This window comes from Heptranchias perlo, chromosome 2, assembly GCF_035084215.1.
Source record: "Heptranchias perlo isolate sHepPer1 chromosome 2, sHepPer1.hap1, whole genome shotgun sequence".
In the NCBI taxonomy this organism is placed as follows: domain Eukaryota; kingdom Metazoa; phylum Chordata; class Chondrichthyes; order Hexanchiformes; family Hexanchidae; genus Heptranchias; species Heptranchias perlo.
In genome coordinates, this window is record NC_090326.1 from 161,212,984 (window position 1) to 161,231,471 (window position 18,488).

Genomic DNA, 18,488 nt, shown 5'->3' on the forward strand with positions numbered 1-18,488 from the left:
CCCATCCAAATACCACGCCAAGTCTCTCACCGAGATATCTTCACTGCTTTCCTCCCTCAGCCTCTGCACCGAGCGACTTCTCATCCTCGGTGATTTCCATCTCAACTCATCATGCTCCCTCTCCTCTGAGTTCACTGCCCCCACTATCCTCCCTTAATCTCTCCCTCCATATAAACTCCCCTACCCATATTCACGGCCATCCTCTCGACCCTGCCATCTCATGTGGCCTCTCTACTCCCACCATGTTAATCACGGATAAGGCCATCTCTGAGCACTTCCTTGTATCCCTCTCGACACACATCCCCCTTTCCCCTCCCAATCCCACTTACTTCTGTGTTCGCCCCTGGAAAAAACTAACCCCCCCAAGTCACTTACAACAACACTTTCAAATTCCCCACTCTCCAGCCTTTGGCCCTCCGTTCACCACGACATTTCTGCAGCTACCGATCTGCTCAATCACACCCTCACCACCGCCTTTGATGCCCTTGTCCCTGTTAAAACCATTACTCTCTCTCACTCTGGTCCTTCCCCCTGGTACGGCCCTCATCTCCATTCCCTTATGTCCAGGGGATGCAGATTTGAATGTTTATGGCGGACAACTGGTTTAGCCATTCATTGTCAGATCTGGCTGGTCCACATAAAGCACCATGGGGTCCTGTTCTCCTCTGCCAAAACTGTTCACTATTCCAGGATCATCCTGGAATGCAAAGATAACCCCTGGCTTCTCTTCTCCACTAACCTAGGCCCTAAGCTCTGGAATTCCCTCCCTAAAACTATCCACTTCTCTACCTCTCTCTCCTCCTTTAAGGCGCTCCGTAAAAGCTACCTCTTTGACCAAGCTTTTGGTCACCTGTCCTAATATCTCCTTACATGGCTTGGTGTCAAATTTTGTTTGATAATCACTCCTGTAAAGCGCCTTGGGACCTTTTACTACGTTAAAGGCGCTGTATAAATGCAAGTTGTTGTTGTTGTTGCCTCCCCAGCAGAAGGTGGAAGTGGGGTGATTTGGGGTTCCAGGCCAGAAGCATCTCGATAGTTAGATCCCTTTCCCAAAACTTTCTGGAACGCTGTGTCTCGAATGATGGTGAATCCCAGGGACCCCCTTCTTCCAGCGATCCTAGATGACGTGACCAGCCCCGATGCTCCCAGGATCTCCAACTCTCTCTCACCTCCTTTCAGATGCTGCTTAAAACCTACCTCTTTGATCAAGATTTTGGTCACCTGCCCTAATGTTTCCTTCTTTGGCTCGAAGTCAGTTTTTGTCTCCTGTGAAGCGCCTTGGGAAGTTTTACTACGTTAAAGGCTCTATACAAATTGTTGTTGTTGCTCATAGATCCCAAGGGTAAATCCCTTTCAAACTACTGTTAGATCCTGAGATCCCCCCCATCCCTGAACAGCCAGGCCCTGCGTTCCTTTCCCAATACTCTGAGCCCAAGGAAGCTCTCAATGCTGATAAGTCTGCTTCCCTGATAATACTACTTGGCATAATACCCCTGATCGAATAAAACTTCCAGCTCACTGCGAGAAATGCCATGGGGCAGCCATTAGTCTTAGTAAAGATTAAACAATGGCAAAGTTCCAGTTTCATTTGCCGCATATATAAGGCACCGTAATTCCTAAACGAGGAACCCTTTAACATAATAACATGATTTTCCTGTGAATATTACCTGAGATAAGATTCTAGACTTAGTGATTTTATTGTTTTTATACAAATAAAAAAATGAAATTACTTTCACTGATTCTAATATTGTCTTCACGAGGTTCTGGAACTTAGGAACATAGGAACAGGAGGAGGCCATTCAGCCCCTCGAGCCTCTTCAGTCATTCAATTAGATCATGGCTGATCTGTATCTTAACGCCATCTTATCTGCCTTGGTTCTGTATCCCTTAATACCCTTCATAGTAACATAGTATCATCGTAAAGTACAGCACAGGAGCAGCCATTCGGTCCATCGTGCCTGTGCCAGCTCTTTGAAAGAGCGATCCAATTAGTCCCATTCCCCTGCTCTTTCCCCAGAGCCCTGTAAATTTTTCACATTCAAGTATTAATCCAGTTGCCTTTTGAAAGTTACGATTGAATCTGCTTCCACCGCCCTTTCAGGCAGCGCATTCCAGATCATTACAACTCACTGCGTAAAAAAATGTTTCCTCATGTCGACTCTGGTTCTTTTGCCAATCTCTTCTGCACCTTCTCTAAAGCCTTGACAACCTTCCTAAAGTGTGGTGCCCAGAATTGAACTCAATACTCCAGCTGAGGCTTAACCAGTGTTTTATAAAGGTTTAGCATAACTTCCTTGCTTTTGTACTCTATGCCTCTATTAATAAAGCCCAGGATCCCATATGTTTTTTTTAACAGCCTTCACAACTTGTCCTGTCAACTTCAAAGATTTGTGTATGTGCAGCCCAGGTCTCTCTGTTCCTGCACCCCCCTTTAAAATTGCACCATTTAGTTTATATTGCCTCTCCTCATTCTTCCTACCAAAATGTATCATTTCACACTTCTCATCTGCCATGTGTCTGCCCATTTCACCAGTCTGTCTATGTCCTCCTGAAGTCTGTCACTATCCTCCACATTGTTCACTACATCTCCGAGTTTCATGTCATCTGCAAACTTTGAAATTATACCCTCTATACCCAAGTCCAAGTCATTAATAAATATCAAAAAGAGCAGTGGTCCTAATACTGACCCCTGGGGAACACCACTGTATACCTCCCTCCAGTCTGAAAAACAACCGTTCATCACTACTCTCTGCTTTCTGTCCCTTAGCCAATTTTGTATCCACACTGCCACTGTCCCTTTAATCCCATGGGCTTTAATTTTGCTAACAAGTCTATTATGTGGTACTTTATCAAATGCCTTTTGAAAGTCCATATACACAACATCAACCACACTACCCTCATCAATCCTCTCCGTTACTTCATCAAAGAACTCAATCAAGGTGGTCAAACATGGTTTTCTTTTAACAAATCTGTGCTGACTTTCATTTATTAGCCCATAATTTTCCAAGTGCCAATTAATTTTGTCCTGGATTATTGTCTCTAAAAGTTTCCCCACCACCGATGTTAGGCTGACTGGCCTGTAATTACTGGGCTTATCCGTCTCACCTTTTTTGAACAGGGTTTAACATTTGCAATTCTCCAGTCCTCCGACACCATCCCCATATCTAAGGAGGATTGGAAGATTGTGGCCAGAGTCTCCGCAATTTCCACCCTTACTTCCCTCAGTAACCTAGGATTACCTGGACCCATCCGGACCGGGTGACTTTTCTACTTTGAGCACTGCCAATCTTTTAAGTACCTCCTCTTTATCTATTTTTATCCTATCCAATATCACTGCTACCTCCTCCTTTACTATTACATTGGCAGCATCCTCTTCTCTAGTGAAGACAGATGCAAAGTATTCATTTAGTATCTCAGCCATGCCCTCTGCCTCCACAAGAAGATCTCCATGTTTGTCCCTAATCGGTCCCACCCTTCCTTTGACGACCCTTTTACTATTTATATGTTTATAACAGACTTTTGGGTTCTCTTTTATGTTAGCCGCTAATCTATTCTCATACTCTCTCTTTGCCCCTCTTATTCCCTCTTTTACATCTCCTCTGTACTTTCTATATTCACCCTGGTTCTCAACTGTATGATGAACCTTACATTCATCATAAACCTCTGTCTTCTGTTTCATTTTAATCTCTATATCTTTATTCATCCAGGGAGCTCTAGCTTTGGATGCCCTTCCTTTCTGCCTCATGGGAATGTGCCCACTCTGTACCCGAACCAAATCCTCCCTGAAGGCCTCCCATTGTTCAGTTACTGTTTTTCCTACCAAGTTTTGATTCCAATCTTCGTGGGCAAGATCCCTTTTTAACTCACTGAAATTTGCCCTCCTCCTGTTAAGTATTTTCACATTTCACCCTTGCTTAACAAAAATTTATCAATCTCAGTTTTGAAATTTTCAATTGACCCCCAGCCTCAACAGCTTTTTGGGGGAGAGAGTTCCAGATTTCCACTCCCCTTTGTGTGAAGAAACGCTTCCTGACACCACCCTCTGAATGGCCATGCTCTATTTTAAGGTTATGCCCCGTCGTTCTGGACTCCCCCCACCAGAGGAAATAGTTTCTCTCTATCTAAACCACCAAATCTTTTAATCTTAAACACGGTGATTAAGGACTGGTAAGAAATGGTTATCGGTCCTTAGTATTTTCCGTCAATGAACAGGCAGAGTGTCTATTGACACCACTGTGTCAGCCAATGAGTTGGAGGTGTGGCGGGACTGATGGCAGGGCTCAGAGCAAAGAGTCCATTTTACAGCAAACAAATTCTATTTACTCAGCAAACAGAGTCTATTTAAACAGCGCACTACAGCAAACAGAACTCATGACCGAAACTACAGCAACTTCTCCTGATCAATGCAGGGTGATTTCTCCAGCAAAAATGCAGTGAGTGGAGGATAGTTACATAATATAAATTATGTGCATAAGATCAATCCCGGTCACTTACAGCAGTGCCGGCTTCAGGCATGCTTGACGAGGGAATTACCTAATCATCTCCATTCAAGCCGGGAATAGTGGTGTCACCGTATGCAGCCACGAGCGGGAAGGGAGTAGTGGGCGGGCCTTAGAAACTGCAAGTCCCTGCATGCTCTGTGAATGGCCAGTCGATCAGTAAGAAAGTTGTAAGCACAGGTGCATTCTGGGGACCCTAGAACTGCCCGAAGTGGCACCTTTGAATTCAAGAGGTCAAAAATTATGAGGGGTTTTGATAGAGTAGATGGGGAGAAACTGTTTCCACTGGCAGGAGGGTCGGTAACCAGAGGACACAGATTTAAGATAATCGGCAAAAGAACCAAAGGGGAGGTGAGGAGAAATTTTTTTTACGGAGCGAGTTGTTACGATCTGGAATGCGCTGCCTGAAAGGGCGGTGGAAGCAGATTCAACAGTAATTTTCAAAAGGGAATTGGATAAATACTTCAAAAGGAAAAATTTGCAGGGCTACGGGGAAAGAGCACTAAATTGGATAGCTCTTTCAAGGAGCCGGCACAGGCAAGACGGGCCGAAGGGCCTGCTTCTGTGCTGTAAGCTTCTATGATTCTAGGTCAGCAAAGTGGGTAAGTGACACTGCAGACCTGCATTCCGCAATGAAGTGCATTAAAAACCATTAAAGAAAGTGATCCTTAAGAGCCCTTGGGATCGTGGCCCCTTGAATGAAGGTGAAATGAGTATTGCTGCCGTGCTGCCCATGACAAGTTCGTCAGCTGGCGAGCTCTCCTACCTGTACTGAGAGGAATTGGCCATGTGGACCTCCTTGGGGATCAACTTTTGGACCAAGATCCTGACGATATTAACAAAAAGGACAAAATTGATCTGCGAAAGGAAAAAAAAAAATAGACAAATGAATGAATAGATAGATGAAGAGAGAGAGGAACTGTTTTAGTGATAAATACTGGCCAGGACACCAGGGAGAACTCCCCCTGCACTTCTTCCAAATAGTGCTCATGGGATCTATTTACATTCAACCTGAGAAGACAGGCAGGACCTTGGTTTAACTTCTCATGCTGAAAGACAGCATCTCTGACACTCCCTCAGTATTGCACTAAAGTATCAGCCTAGATATTGCACTACAAGCCCCATGGATAGGACTAGAACCCACAACCGTTCTGATATCAGAGGTGAGAGTGCTTCCAACTGAGCCACAGATGCATGAGTGATGCATGAAATAAATAAACACATAGATACCTACCAGCATTTTTTGAAATGGCTGAACTATACCACCAAACCAGTAGGTTTACCAGACTGATTCCTGGGATGGCAGGACTGATGTATAAGGAGAGATTGGGTCGACTAGGCCTGTATTCACTAGAGTTTAGAAGAATGAGAGGTGATCTCATCGAAACATGTAAAATTCTAACAGGACTAGACAGACTAGATGCAGGGAGGATGTTCCCGATGGCTGGGGAGTCCAGAACCAGGGGTCACAGTCTCAGGATACGGGGTATGCCATTTAGAACCGAGATGAGGAGAAATTTCTTCACTCAGAGGGTGGTGAACCTGTGGAATTCTCTACCACAGAAGGCAGTGGAGGCCAAGTCATTAGATGTATTCAAGAAGGAGATAGATATATTTCTTAATGCTAAAGGGATCAAGGAATATGGGGAAAAAGCAGGAACAGGGTACTGAGTTAGACGATCAGCCATGATCATTTTGAATGGCAGAGCAGGCCCGAAGGGCCGAATGGCCGACTCTTGCTCCTATTTTCGATGTTTCTATGTTTCTATTACAAGTCAGAGAAAGTCATAATCAAACTGCGCTGTGCTCTGATCAGGCCACACTTTGAGTACGGTGTCCAATTCCATTCGCCAAGACACAAGACTGGTGCTCACATTCTGGACCTTCACTCTACACCAACCAGCAGGTATGATGTATATGGAGATGGAGGAAATAAGTGCCTTTTGAATCCAATAATTATTGGTTTCATAGCCTGAAAATTAGAGCCCGGTCTTTCAGGAGTGAAGTTAGGAAACACTTTTACACGCAAAGGGTGGTAGAAGTTTGGAACTCTCTTCCGCAAACAGCAGTTGATGCTAGCTCAATAGTTACTTTTAAATATGAGACTAATAGATTTTTGTTAACCGAAGGTATGAAGGGATATGGGGCTAAGGCGGGTATATGGAGTTAGGTCACAGGTCAGCCATGATCTCATTGAACGGGGGAACAGGCTCGAGGGACTAAATGGCCTACTCCTGTTCCTTTAACTTCAGGGCAATTTTTTCTAAAAGGAATCTGACCCATGCTCATCCAATGCACCCGACTCAGCAATTTCCCAATGCGAGATTTAAACACATTCTAAAATGGCTTCCATCACTGATAATCTGCTCGCTCCCCGAATGATCCTGCAGCATGAAAAGCTATGTCAAGCTTCACGATGTAAAGTCTTGTACCTTAAGAGCTCTTGGCCATCAAATGACACTATGAGATAATTGAGGACTGCGTGAATTCCTCCCTCTGCTATTTTAGTGAACATGTTGGCTCATTTGCTTCAAGGGGTTAATGTCTCCCCTAAAATGGCGGAGAGGAATTTCAGCTGAATATATCGAGTGTCCATATTCCATTATCTCATTTGATTTCCAGTCATTTGTTTCCCTTTAGAATAAATGTAAGGGGAGGAATGTTGGCCACCTTCAACCCACTTTCAATGTTTGCTAAACTGGTACTCTGCACCAAACTACCTCCCGAAACAGTGCTGTTCTTCTTTAAGTTCGACTTAAAAGTCTCAATTTTACTTGGGTATAACTTACTGCAACAGAGGTCACAATTGGTCCTTTGATTATCCACCAATATGGAGAGTCTTCAATAATATCCCAGCACCTGGAGACATACCAGAAAATTATTGGGAAACTGCTTCTAACATTTCTTTCCTAGTTTACGCTACAATCTATTCACTGCAATATATAATGTGAGGACTCAGTCGCAAGGCAGTGAGTGCGTTGTCTGGTCGTCAACAACAACAGCTTACTTTATTTCACAGTAAGGTGAGCATGTAGATTAATTGTTATGACCGGACTCACCTCATTCAATCTCTACAACTTATCTTCATGTTAGGAACAAAATAAAGAACACGCCACACCAGCCCACACAGTACTTGATTTTAACAAGGTGGTTTCTAACTATTGAAGGATTTCGGACTTTTGAAGAAAACTAAAAGGAGGGGCTAGAGACCCTGGATTGCTCGAAGAGCAGAATTTGGTTAAAAGTATTCCTTACAACAAAGGAGAGAACACGGAAATGTTACTGTTTAGAAGGCATGATGGGAAGCTTGACCAAGTTCGAGCGGTATTATTAATGCTTCAGACTGTTGAAGGCTAATCGAGACGATATACTTTGGCGGGAATAAGGGCCGAGGTTAAAGCTGAGACAGTTGCCGAGCGAGGCATTGAAAAGCTGTGAGCAGATGCTGTTTTTGTAGCAGCAGCTTGTTTGAACCATGGGAAAGAGAGAGAATGGCAATCTGTTGGCAGCAGCTTGTTTTGCCAGTGAGAAGGGCATAAAAGCAGCCATTTTTAGTAAGCTCGAGGAGACACAGCCCAGGAGCAGAGAACCAAGAAGCATGTCGACGGAGAATTAACCCCTCAGTGTCTCGAAGCAGAAGACTTTGACCACTTTGAGCTTCCAGTTGCATTGCTGACTAAACTTGTATGAATCTCTATCTGTGCAAGTGCTGAGTTTTATTTGATGTTAAGAAAGCCAATTGTTAGAAAAGTTTAACGCCTTGGTTGATCTTACCTCTGGATTACCCTAAAGAGTAAAGAGAGAGTTAAAAAAAGAAGATCCCCTACACTATCCTCCAGCATTTCTAAGCACTTTGTCTCAGCAAAAGACTTCTTCAATTTCCCTTTAACAAACCTGACTGCCCTCTCAGCCTTGCTGTTTCAAAAAGTCTCTTCTTCCGTGGCCTTTTGCAGATAGACAAGGATCGAGGGATTTTCCAACACAGTGGGCGTGAGGTGGTTTTGATTACCTAGACACACTAATGGAGACTTATTGTTTAGTCTCTGGGAAAAATGACTTCCACTTAACATTTTGACCATCTCTAGGTGACGTTTCTTTCAAATTTGTGAAAATACACTGTGCTTAATAGAATTAAATAGAATGTATAGCACAGAAACAGGCCATTCGGCCCAACTGGTCTATGCCGACGAGCCTCCTCCCACCCTACTTCATCTCACCCTATCAGCATAACCTTCTATTCCTTTCTCCCTCATGTGTTTATCTAGCTTTCCCTTAAATGCATCTATGCTATTCGCCTCAACTATTCCTTGTGGTAGCGAGTTCAACATTCTAACCACTCTCCGGGTAAAGAAGTTTCTCCTGAATTCCCTATTGGATTTATTGGTGACTATCTTATACTTATGACCTCCGGTTTATTTCCATTTAATTTATTTAACTTTAGGTACCAACCTTAAATTTTTTTTAAAAAACCTTTTTACTTACTCAGTGTCTTCAAATTTGAATTTTGTAATCACCCAGGCGATGGTACAAACAGTCGGAACACCTTGGAGGAAAGAAATCGTTCATTAGAGCCCCAGAGAGTGAGAGATTGCCTTCCCTCTCAATGTGCGGAAGAATCAGAATTGAGGAGAAAGTGAGGCCCCATTCAGGTTCCTTTCACTGAAAGCCAAGCGATCAGAATTCAAATCTGACCCCGCCAGGCACTTGGGTCATTATTTGCAGCGCATGCTGTAGCCGCAGAGGAGCGAATCAGTCTCGCTTCAGATGCTCAGTTTAATCTCTCCGCACTTAGCAGCGACTGACAGGATCAGAAATAAACCAAACTGGGAAGTATCGGTAGAATCATAGAATCGTGCAGCACAGATGCAGGCCATTCAGCCCATCGTGCCCGTGCTGGCTCTTTGAAAGAGCTATCCAATTAGTCCCACTTTCCCTGCTCTTTCCCCGTAGCCCTGCAAATTTTTTCCCTTCAAGTATTTCTCTAATTCCCTTTTGAAGGTTATTATTGAATCTGCTTCCACTGCCCTTTCAGGCAGCGTATTCCAGATCATTACAACTCGCTGCGTAAAAAAAATTCTCCTTATCTCCCCCCTTTGGTTCTTTTGCCAATCACTTTAAATCTGTGTCCTCTGGTTACTGACCCTTCTGCCACTGGATACAGTTTCTCCTTATTTACTCTATCAAAACCCCTCATAATTTTGAACACCTCAATTAAAGTCTGCGAGGTCTGAGAGCAGCAAAAAATATGGAGCAGGGGAGGAGAATGGAGGATTGCGGATAATGGAAAGATGAATCCTGTGAGAAGTTAGGAACACAGCAACAGGGATTGGCCATTCAGCCCCTCGAGCCTGTTCTGCCATTCAATCAGATCATGGCTAATCTGTACCTCAATGCCATTTACCCGCCTTTGAAATTATAAATTATATCGGCAGTAGGAAGATCCCATTCACACTGATAATGTTGATGCTATTGTACTTCTTACTCAACAGGGATCATGTTTTGTTACCTTTTTACACTAATTGTGCTCTCTTGTTTTTTTTATGGTGTTGATTTAATTTGTTTGACCCTGCTTGTAGTAAAACATTTCTACATATTTTTATAAATTCATACTTTTATTCCCTCCCTGGATCCAGTCAAGCCCTGCCACTTTACTGGGCCATGAAGCGAAACAAAGGCCCAGGCTTGGCCTTCATTAATACCAACAGCGGTTAACATGAGAAGGGCCTAGGCCAGAGTGTCCAATCTCCGGCCCACGGGGCCACATGCAGACTCCTAGCAATCCAGCCCTTAAAGCCCAAACAGCTCGTCAAACGTGAGGGTTTTTTGTAGAGCTGGAGGTTTGGAAAGGACTGTCTTAGTGCTGTTGTCTCATCCCAGCCTCTAGTCCCAGCCCAGCCCCCATCCCATTAAGCATTCCTAGGCCAGCTGTAGCACAGCCAGACGCAGAGTAACGCTCACTCTACGCAGCTCCAACCACATGCCTCAGTCCCAGCCTTAGAAGGTCAGTCCACTGAACCACTGTGACATTGTTCCTGTTTCCCACACCAGCAGAAGAGTTGGGTATGGACATCAGTAGAATGTCCCCCCCTCCCCCACTCTTCTTCAATCCTATGTCGTGTTGCCAACCCTCCAGGATTGGCCTGGAGTCTCCAGGAATTGAAGATTAATCTCCAGGATACAGCTGCGAGCAACACCCGGGAGAAAAATCACAGGGGCAATAAAATAAATTGTGTTTTTTTTTCATTTTCTTTGAACATTTTTGCTTCGTTGTTATAAAAATTTTTGGAGATGGAAAGAAAGTCTGTTTGACTGCGAGTCAAGAATCATCCAATAGGGTAATGAAGAGTCTGTTCGCTTCCCAATTGGCTGTGGGAAGGCGGGTTGCCGTGAGGATGGACATGTCGGCGACCAATTGTGGGGGGGGGTGGGGTAGAGCGGTTGGAAGCAGGAGGTCATGTGATGAAACCTCCAGGAATACGTCCAAACAGTTGGCAACCCTAATGCTGTGGCCTGTCTGCACGAGGTTCATAATGAGTGATGATTTGGGGACAGTTTTGTGTGATAGACTCTGTCAGTGAGGAACTGGATTGAGACTGGCGAAGTTAACTTCTCACAGGACCCTTACAAGCCAGCAGAAAGGGGAGCCTTTCATCCCGTCGGTCTGGCCAGGCTTCGAACCCAGGTCTCACAAGTAAAAGGCTAGTTCCCGGATGTCCACACGAGGTCCGCCCATTTAATCTTCACAAAGATAGGTACAGAAGAAAAAAAGAACTTGAATTTATAAAGCAGCTTTCACATCCTTGGCTTCATAGCCAATAAATGACTTCTGAAGTGTAGTCATGTTGTTTTGTAAGTAAACACAGCAGCCAATAGGTCCCACAAACAGCAACGAGATAACTGACCAACTCAACTGTTTCTTTCGGTTTTGGTTAAGGGATCAATGTTGGGTATGGACATCAGTAGAACTCCCCCCACTCTTCTTCAAATACTTCTGTAAGATCTTTTATGTCCACCTGAGCAGAAAGATGGTGCTACAGTTTAACGTCTCATCTGAAAGGCGCCACCTCTGACACTCCCACAGTATTGCACTGGAGTACGGGCTTAGATGACATGCTGAACTCCTGAGGTGGGATTGAAGCCTCAAGGTCAGAGGTGAGAGTGTTAACATTGGGCCAAGCTGGCAGTTGATGAGGGAGGCCATCCTTCCGTGGAACCCTGCAATCCCAACGTCTAGCCGTCTCTTTAAACCATTTCCCTGGACATTGCGTGGATCAGGGCTCAAATCTGTGTCTGTCCCTGGCCCGCAGCACTGAGAGAACGCTGCCTCAAAGCCCTGTAACAGCCAAGGCTCAGTAGGTAGCACTCGTGCCTCTGAATTGGAAGGTTGTGGGTTCAAGCCCCACTCCAGAGACATAAGCACAAAATCTAGGCTGCTACGTCAGTGGAGTGCTGTATTGTCGGAGGTACTGTCTTTCAGCTGAGATGTTAAACCAAGGCCCTGTCCGCCCTCTCAGGTGGGACGTAAAAGATCCCACGGCACTATTTTGCCGAAGAGCAGTGTAATTTTCCCCAATGCCCTGGTCAATATTGATCCCTCAACCAAGATTATCTGGTCATTATCACATTACTGTTTGTGGGATCTTGCTGTGTGCAAATTGGCTGCCGCGTTTCCTGCATTACAACAGTGACTACACTTCAACAAGTACTTCATTGGCCGTAACGCGCTCTGGGACATCCCGAGGTCGTGAAAGGCGCAGTATAAGTTCTTTCTTTCTGCGCACACCACCACCTTTATTAAACATTACACCGGGAAGTATATCACCGGCATTGCTGAGTTTACCCGTTGCCTCAAAGTTTTGGTACCTACCCCACCCCAGCACGCTCCACCACCAGAAATACTTCCTGCCGTAGGAGAAGGAGACCACCAGCAGGGAGTTGAGATAAAGAGCTTCCACCAACAGCCAGAAGTAATTCGTCATCATACAAAAGTAGCAGAACACCACAGCGACCTTACACCCCGCCTGCAACAGAAGAACAGTCACAGCATCAGCTCCCAGCATCGTCAGCGCATGTACCACCATCATCGCTGAGGTGGGATGGTGTCCACGTGGGGGGGGGAACTTCACCACGCCCACCCCACCCCACCCCGCCTACGTCAATTAGTCAACACCGTGCTCAAATGACGCAATCGGAATTGAATTTGAGAGCTGCCTGGACAATAACGAGCCAGTAAACAGCGGGGCTAAGAAGAGGAGGAGCCCGCCTGACCGAGCTCCGTGACTTTGCTGAGGAAGTGACCTCCTGCGTGGGAAACGCCTCGCGGTGTCGACGGGCTCAGAATTCCGAGGGGCCTCCGACGTGCGTGGAAGGTTCCATCCAATCCGGTGGGGACTCGGAGTAAACCTCAGCACTCCGCAAGAAACTGGCTGGCGGGTAAAGAAATGATGGGTGCTCTTTAAAGGGGTTATGTTGGAGTGGGGTGCTCTGGGGCCCAATAAAGATCTATGAGTTAGAACCAATGAATACTCAAGGTGAGGTCTGACCAAGCACTGTACAGTTTGATTACGACTTCCTCTGACTACAAAACTACTGTTTTATCTCTGTAGTTCAATGTTCCATTGGCTTTGTTGATTTCATCTTTTAATTCTCGAGATGTGGGCATCGTTGGCAAGGCTGGCATTTATTGTCCATCCCTAATTGCCCTTGAGAAGGTGGTGGTGAGCTGTCTTCTTGAACCGCTGCAGTCCGTATGGTGAAGGTTCTCCCACAGTGCTGTTAGGAAGGGAGTTCCAGTATTTTGACCCAGTGACGATGAAGGAACGGCGATATATTTCCAAGTCGGGATGGTGTGTGACTTGGAGGGGAACGTGTAGGTGGTGTTGTTCCCATGCACCTGCTGCCCTTGTCTTTCTCGGTGGTGGAGGTGGCGGGTTTGGGAGGTGCTGTTGAAGAAGCCTTGGCGAGTTGCTGCAGTGCATCCTGTAGATGGTGCCACGCGCTAGCGAGTATAGAAATAGGAGGATAGAGCAGATGAATGCGTGGCTGGAGAGATGGTGCAGAAGGGAGAGCTTTAGATTTCTGGGGCATTGGGACCAGTTCTGGGGAAGGTGAGACCTGTACAGGCCGGACGGGTTACACCTTAACGGAGCTGGGACCAATGTCCTCGCGGGGATGGTCACTAGTGATGGGGGGGTGGGGGGGCGCGGGTTTAAACTAATTTGGCAGGGGGATGGGCACCGGGATGTAGCATTGGAAAGGAGTAACAAGGGGCACAAAGGATCGGGAGAGAAAAATAGCACTAGAGTAAATAATAGTACGGTATTAGGTGGGATCAGACTAAGAGAGAGTACAAGAAAGTCTAAGATGGTTTACAGTGCATGTGTGTAAATTCATGAAGCGTGGTAAACAAGGTTGGTGAGCTGCAGGCGCAAATAGCCACATGGGAATACGATGTTGTGGTGATAACGGAGACCTGGCTCAAAAAAGGGCAGGATTGGGTACTAAATATTCCTGGATACAAGGTGTTCAGGAAAGAGAGGGAGGGGAAGAAAGGAGGGGGGATGGCAGTATTAATTAAGGAGAATATTGCAGTGCTGGAGAGAGAGGATGTCCTGGAGGGGTCAAGGACAGAATCTATTTGGTTAGAGTTAAGAAACAATAGAGGTGCCATTACACTACTGGGTGTATTCTATAGACCACCAACTAGTGGGAAGGAGATAGAGGAGCAAATTTGCAGGGAAATTACAGAGAGGTGCAAAGGCCATAGAGTAATGATAATGGGGGGACTTCAACTATCCTAATATAATAAACAATAAACGGGTAGTAAGAGGAGGGGTGGGGCCGATTAGGGACTGTAAAAGAGATCTACTCATGGGGGAAGAGGGGATGGCTGAGGTACTAAATGAGTACTTTGTATCTGTCTTTACCAAGGAAGAAGATGCTGCCAAAGTCTCAGTAAAGGAAGGTATAGTTGCGATCTGGATGGGCTAAAAATTGATAAAGAAGAGATACCAGAAAGGCTAGCTGTACATAAAGTAGATAAGTCATCCGGTCCGGATGGGATGCATCCTAGGCTGCTGAGGGAAGGAAGGGTGGAAATTGCGGAGGTACTGGCCACAATCTTCCAAACATCCATAGATACGGGCGTGGTGCCAGAGGACTGGAGAATTGCAAATGTTACACCCTTGTTCAAAAAAGGGTGTAAGGATAAACCCAGCAACTACAGGCCAGTCAGTTTAACCTCGGTGGTGGGGAAACTTTTAGAAACGATAATCCGGGACAGAATTAACAGTCACTTGGACGAGTGTGGATTGATTAGGGAAAGCCAGCACGGATTTGTTAAAGGCAAATCGTGTTTAACTAACCTGATAGAGTTTTTGATGAAGTAACAGAGAGGGTAGATGAGGGCAATGCAGTTGATGTGGTGTATATGGACTTTCAAAAGGCGTTTGATAAAGTGCCGCACGGTAGGCTTATCATCAAGATTGCGGCCTATGGAATAAAGGGGGCAGTAGCAACATGGATACAGAATTGGCTAAGTGACAGGAAACAGAGAGTAGTGGAGAACGGTTATTATTCGGACTGGAGGGAGGTGTACAGTGGTGTTCCCCAGGGGTCGGTGCTGGGACCACTGCTTTTCTTGATATATATTAATGACTTGGACTTGGGTGTACAGGGCACAATTTCAAAATTTGCAGATGACACAAATTTGGAAGGGTAGTAAACAGTGAGGAGGATAGTGATAGACTTCAAGAGGATATAGACAGGCTGGTGGCATGGGCTGACATAAGAACATAAGAACATAAGAAATTGGAGCAGGAGTAGGCCAATCGGCCCCTCGAGCCTGCTCCGCCATTCAATAAGATGAAATTTAACTCAGAAAAATGCAAAGTGATACATTTCGATAGGAAGAACGAGGAGAGCCAATATAAACTAGAGGGCACAACTCTAAAAGGGGTACAGTAACAGAGAGATCTGGGATATATGTGCACAAATCATTGAAGGTGGCAGGGCAGGTTGAGAAAGCGGTTAAAAAAGCATACAGGGTCCTGGGCTTTATAAATAGAGGCATAGAGTACAAACTCATGATGAACCTTTATAAAACACTGGTTCGGCCACAAGTGGAGTATTGTGTCCAGTTCTGGGCACCGCACTTTAGGAAAGATGTGAAGGCCTTAGAGAGGGTGCAGAAGTGATTTACTGGAATGATTCCAGGGATGAGGGACTTTAATTACATGGATAGACTGGAGAAGCTGGGGTTGTTTTCCTTGGAACAGAGAAGGTTGCGAGGAGATTTGATAGAGGTATTTAAAATCATGAAGGATCTAGACAGAGTAGATAGAGAGAAACTGTTCCCATTGGCGGAAGGGTCAAGAACCAGAGGGCATAGATTTAAGGTGATTGGCAAAAGAACCAAAGGTGACATGTGGAAAAACTTTTTTACACAGCGAGTGGTTAGGATCTGGAATGCACTGCCTGAGGGGGTGGTGGAGGCAGATTCAATCATTGCCTTCGAAAGGGAACTGGATAAGTACTTGAAAGGAAAAAATCTGCAGGGCTACGGGGATAGGGCGGGGGAATGGGACTCGCTGGATTGCTCTTACATAGAGCTGGCAAGGACTTGATGGGCCGAATGGCCTCCTTCCATGTAACCTTTCTATGATTCTATGAATCTGTGGTACACACTGCAGCCACGGGGCGCAGTGGAGGGAGTGGACGTTTAAGCTGGCGGATTGCTGCAGCTGTGGGCAGGTGGGGCACAAAGGGTTAAATTATGAAGCCAGGGTTGCATAAAGCGAGTATTCCCTTGAGTATAAAAGACTGAGGGGTGATCTGATCGAGGTGTTTAAAACATTACAAGGATTCGATAGGGTCGATACGGAGAAACTATTTCCTCTGGTGGGGGAATCAAGAACGAGAGGGCATAATCTTAAAATTAGAGTCAGGCCGTTCAGGAGCAAAATCAGGAAGCACTTTTTCACACAGAGTGGTAAAAATCTGGAACTCGCTCCCCCAAAAGGCTGTGGATGCTGGGGGTCAATTGGAGCTTTCAAGACTGAGATTGATAGATTTTTGTTGGGTAAGGTATCAAGGGATATGGAGCAAAGGCGGGTATGGGAACATAGGAACATAGGAACAGGAGTAGGCCATTCAGCCCCTCGTGCCTGCTCCGCCATTTGATAAGATCATGGCTGATCTGTGATCTAACTCCATATAATAGGGTAAATGGAGATGAGGTCCAGATCAGGCATGATCGAACTGAAAGGCAGAGCAGGCTCAAGGGGCTGATTGGCCTCCTCCTGCTCCTAATCTTCCTATGATTGTATTTTAAAACTAAGCCAATTAAAAGGATCAGGCTTGGAAGATAGAGTGGCCTCTGAATGATGGCCTTGAAGGTAATCACGGACAGGCAGAAATCAAAGAGTCAGTGAGTTGCTGTGTTTTAATTATTATCCCCGGCATGTATTCTTGGCTGTTATCTATCACCTTACATTACAGCCTCAGTACACCAACTATCATGTAGCCTTCACTTGCAATCCCCAGCTCTTGTGTGTCAAAAAAAAACCATGTGAGTCTCATTAATTCATTCCCTTCTCTTTCACACCTCTGACTGCTGTCTCCAGACAGAACTGTGTCACTTCAAGATATCAGGTTGAGTTTTTCAACCACCACCATGCTCGCACAAAGCTCAGGCTAATGAGAGACCGAATATTTGGGTCATTGCAGGGGGGTGGGGGTTGGAGGCATGGACTGGCTGCATGTGTGGGTTAGCTACTGACCTTTCACCTCTGGTTGAACTTCGACCCAACCTGATGGGGCAGAGTGTAAAGTGGGAAATGAGATTGGACAGTCTCTTTCCCCATGTCTAGAGCCCGCAGTAACAAGATTGCCCCTAAGGAGGATCGGTAACCAGAGGAGACAGATTTAAAAATAATTGGCAAAAAAGCCAGGGGAGAGATGAGGAGAAATGTTTTTTTACACAGCGAGTTGTTATGATCTGGAATGCACTGCCTGAAAGGGCAGATTCAATAATAACTTTCGAAAGGTGAATTGGATATATATTTGAAAAGGAAAAATTTGCAGGGCTATGGGAAAAGAGTGGGACTAATTGGATTGCTCTTTCAAAGAGCTGGCACAGGCACGATGGGCCGGATGGCCTCCTTCTGTGCTGTAAAACTCTCACGCAGAGTGTGGGGAACGGCAAAGTATATTACTGGTGCCTCAAGGAGGGCTCTTCCGAGGTTGGGGCTGTGGCCTGTTGTTGCTGGGGGGGGGGGGGTGGAGTTGAGGGAGCCTTTCGGCCCCTCTAACCACGTGTTAGCACACCTGGAATACTCGACGACTTTACGTTACAAAGTGTTCCCTTCCTCAACGACGAACGTCTCTCGTCTGGACGAGTGCAAATTCCACAAAAAGCCCAATTGTTTGGTATTTTTTTTTTAAAAAACAAATGTGGCTCAAGTGAGAGAGTGTCGTAAAAAATTACGGAAAACAGCACGCACTAGGGACGGGTCACAGACTCGGGGCCGGCAACACTGAAACACAAAGTCAGGTGGGATATGCCTTATGATGTTAATTAGGCTGTTAGGAGAAGGTGCTTTGCTTGCTGAAAAAATAATTCTCCATCCTCTCTGCCTGAGAGGGAGCAAGCAGTATAATTGTATATCACTGGTGATATGATGGGACCATCACATTACAGATTGCATTTGTGCTACTGAGAATGACTAAACTGGGCTAATAATGTGACCTGTTTTGGGTGTTGGGCTTAACCAGACCCACCTAGAATCATGGCATTTCATAGCAGAGAAGGAGGCCATTCGACCCACTGTGCCTGTGCATGGGTCTCTGAAAGAGCTATCCAATTAGCCCCACTGCCCGGCCCTTTCCTCACACTCCTTCGATTTTTCTTTTTCAAATGTTTATCCATTTACCTTTTAAAAGCTATTACAGATTTTGATTCCATCACTGTTTCTGGAGGGACGTACCATG

At 45.5% G+C, this 18,488-nt stretch overlaps 1 protein-coding gene across 1 annotated transcript in view; it reads right to left on the bottom strand.

Moving 5' to 3' along the window:
* The window catches only part of LOC137332493 (growth hormone-releasing hormone receptor-like), a 76,167-nt gene that overhangs the window by 12,088 nt on the left and 45,591 nt on the right, over positions 1-18,488 (bottom strand). Inside the window, exons 9-12 of the mRNA XM_067996389.1 lie at positions 12,367-12,520; positions 8,982-9,042; positions 7,289-7,358; positions 5,266-5,357 (exon numbers count right to left, since the gene is read on the bottom strand). Coding sequence (XP_067852490.1) covers positions 5,266-5,357; positions 7,289-7,358; positions 8,982-9,042; positions 12,367-12,520 — 377 coding nt within the window. The remainder of the gene's footprint in view (positions 1-5,265; positions 5,358-7,288; positions 7,359-8,981; positions 9,043-12,366; positions 12,521-18,488) is intronic.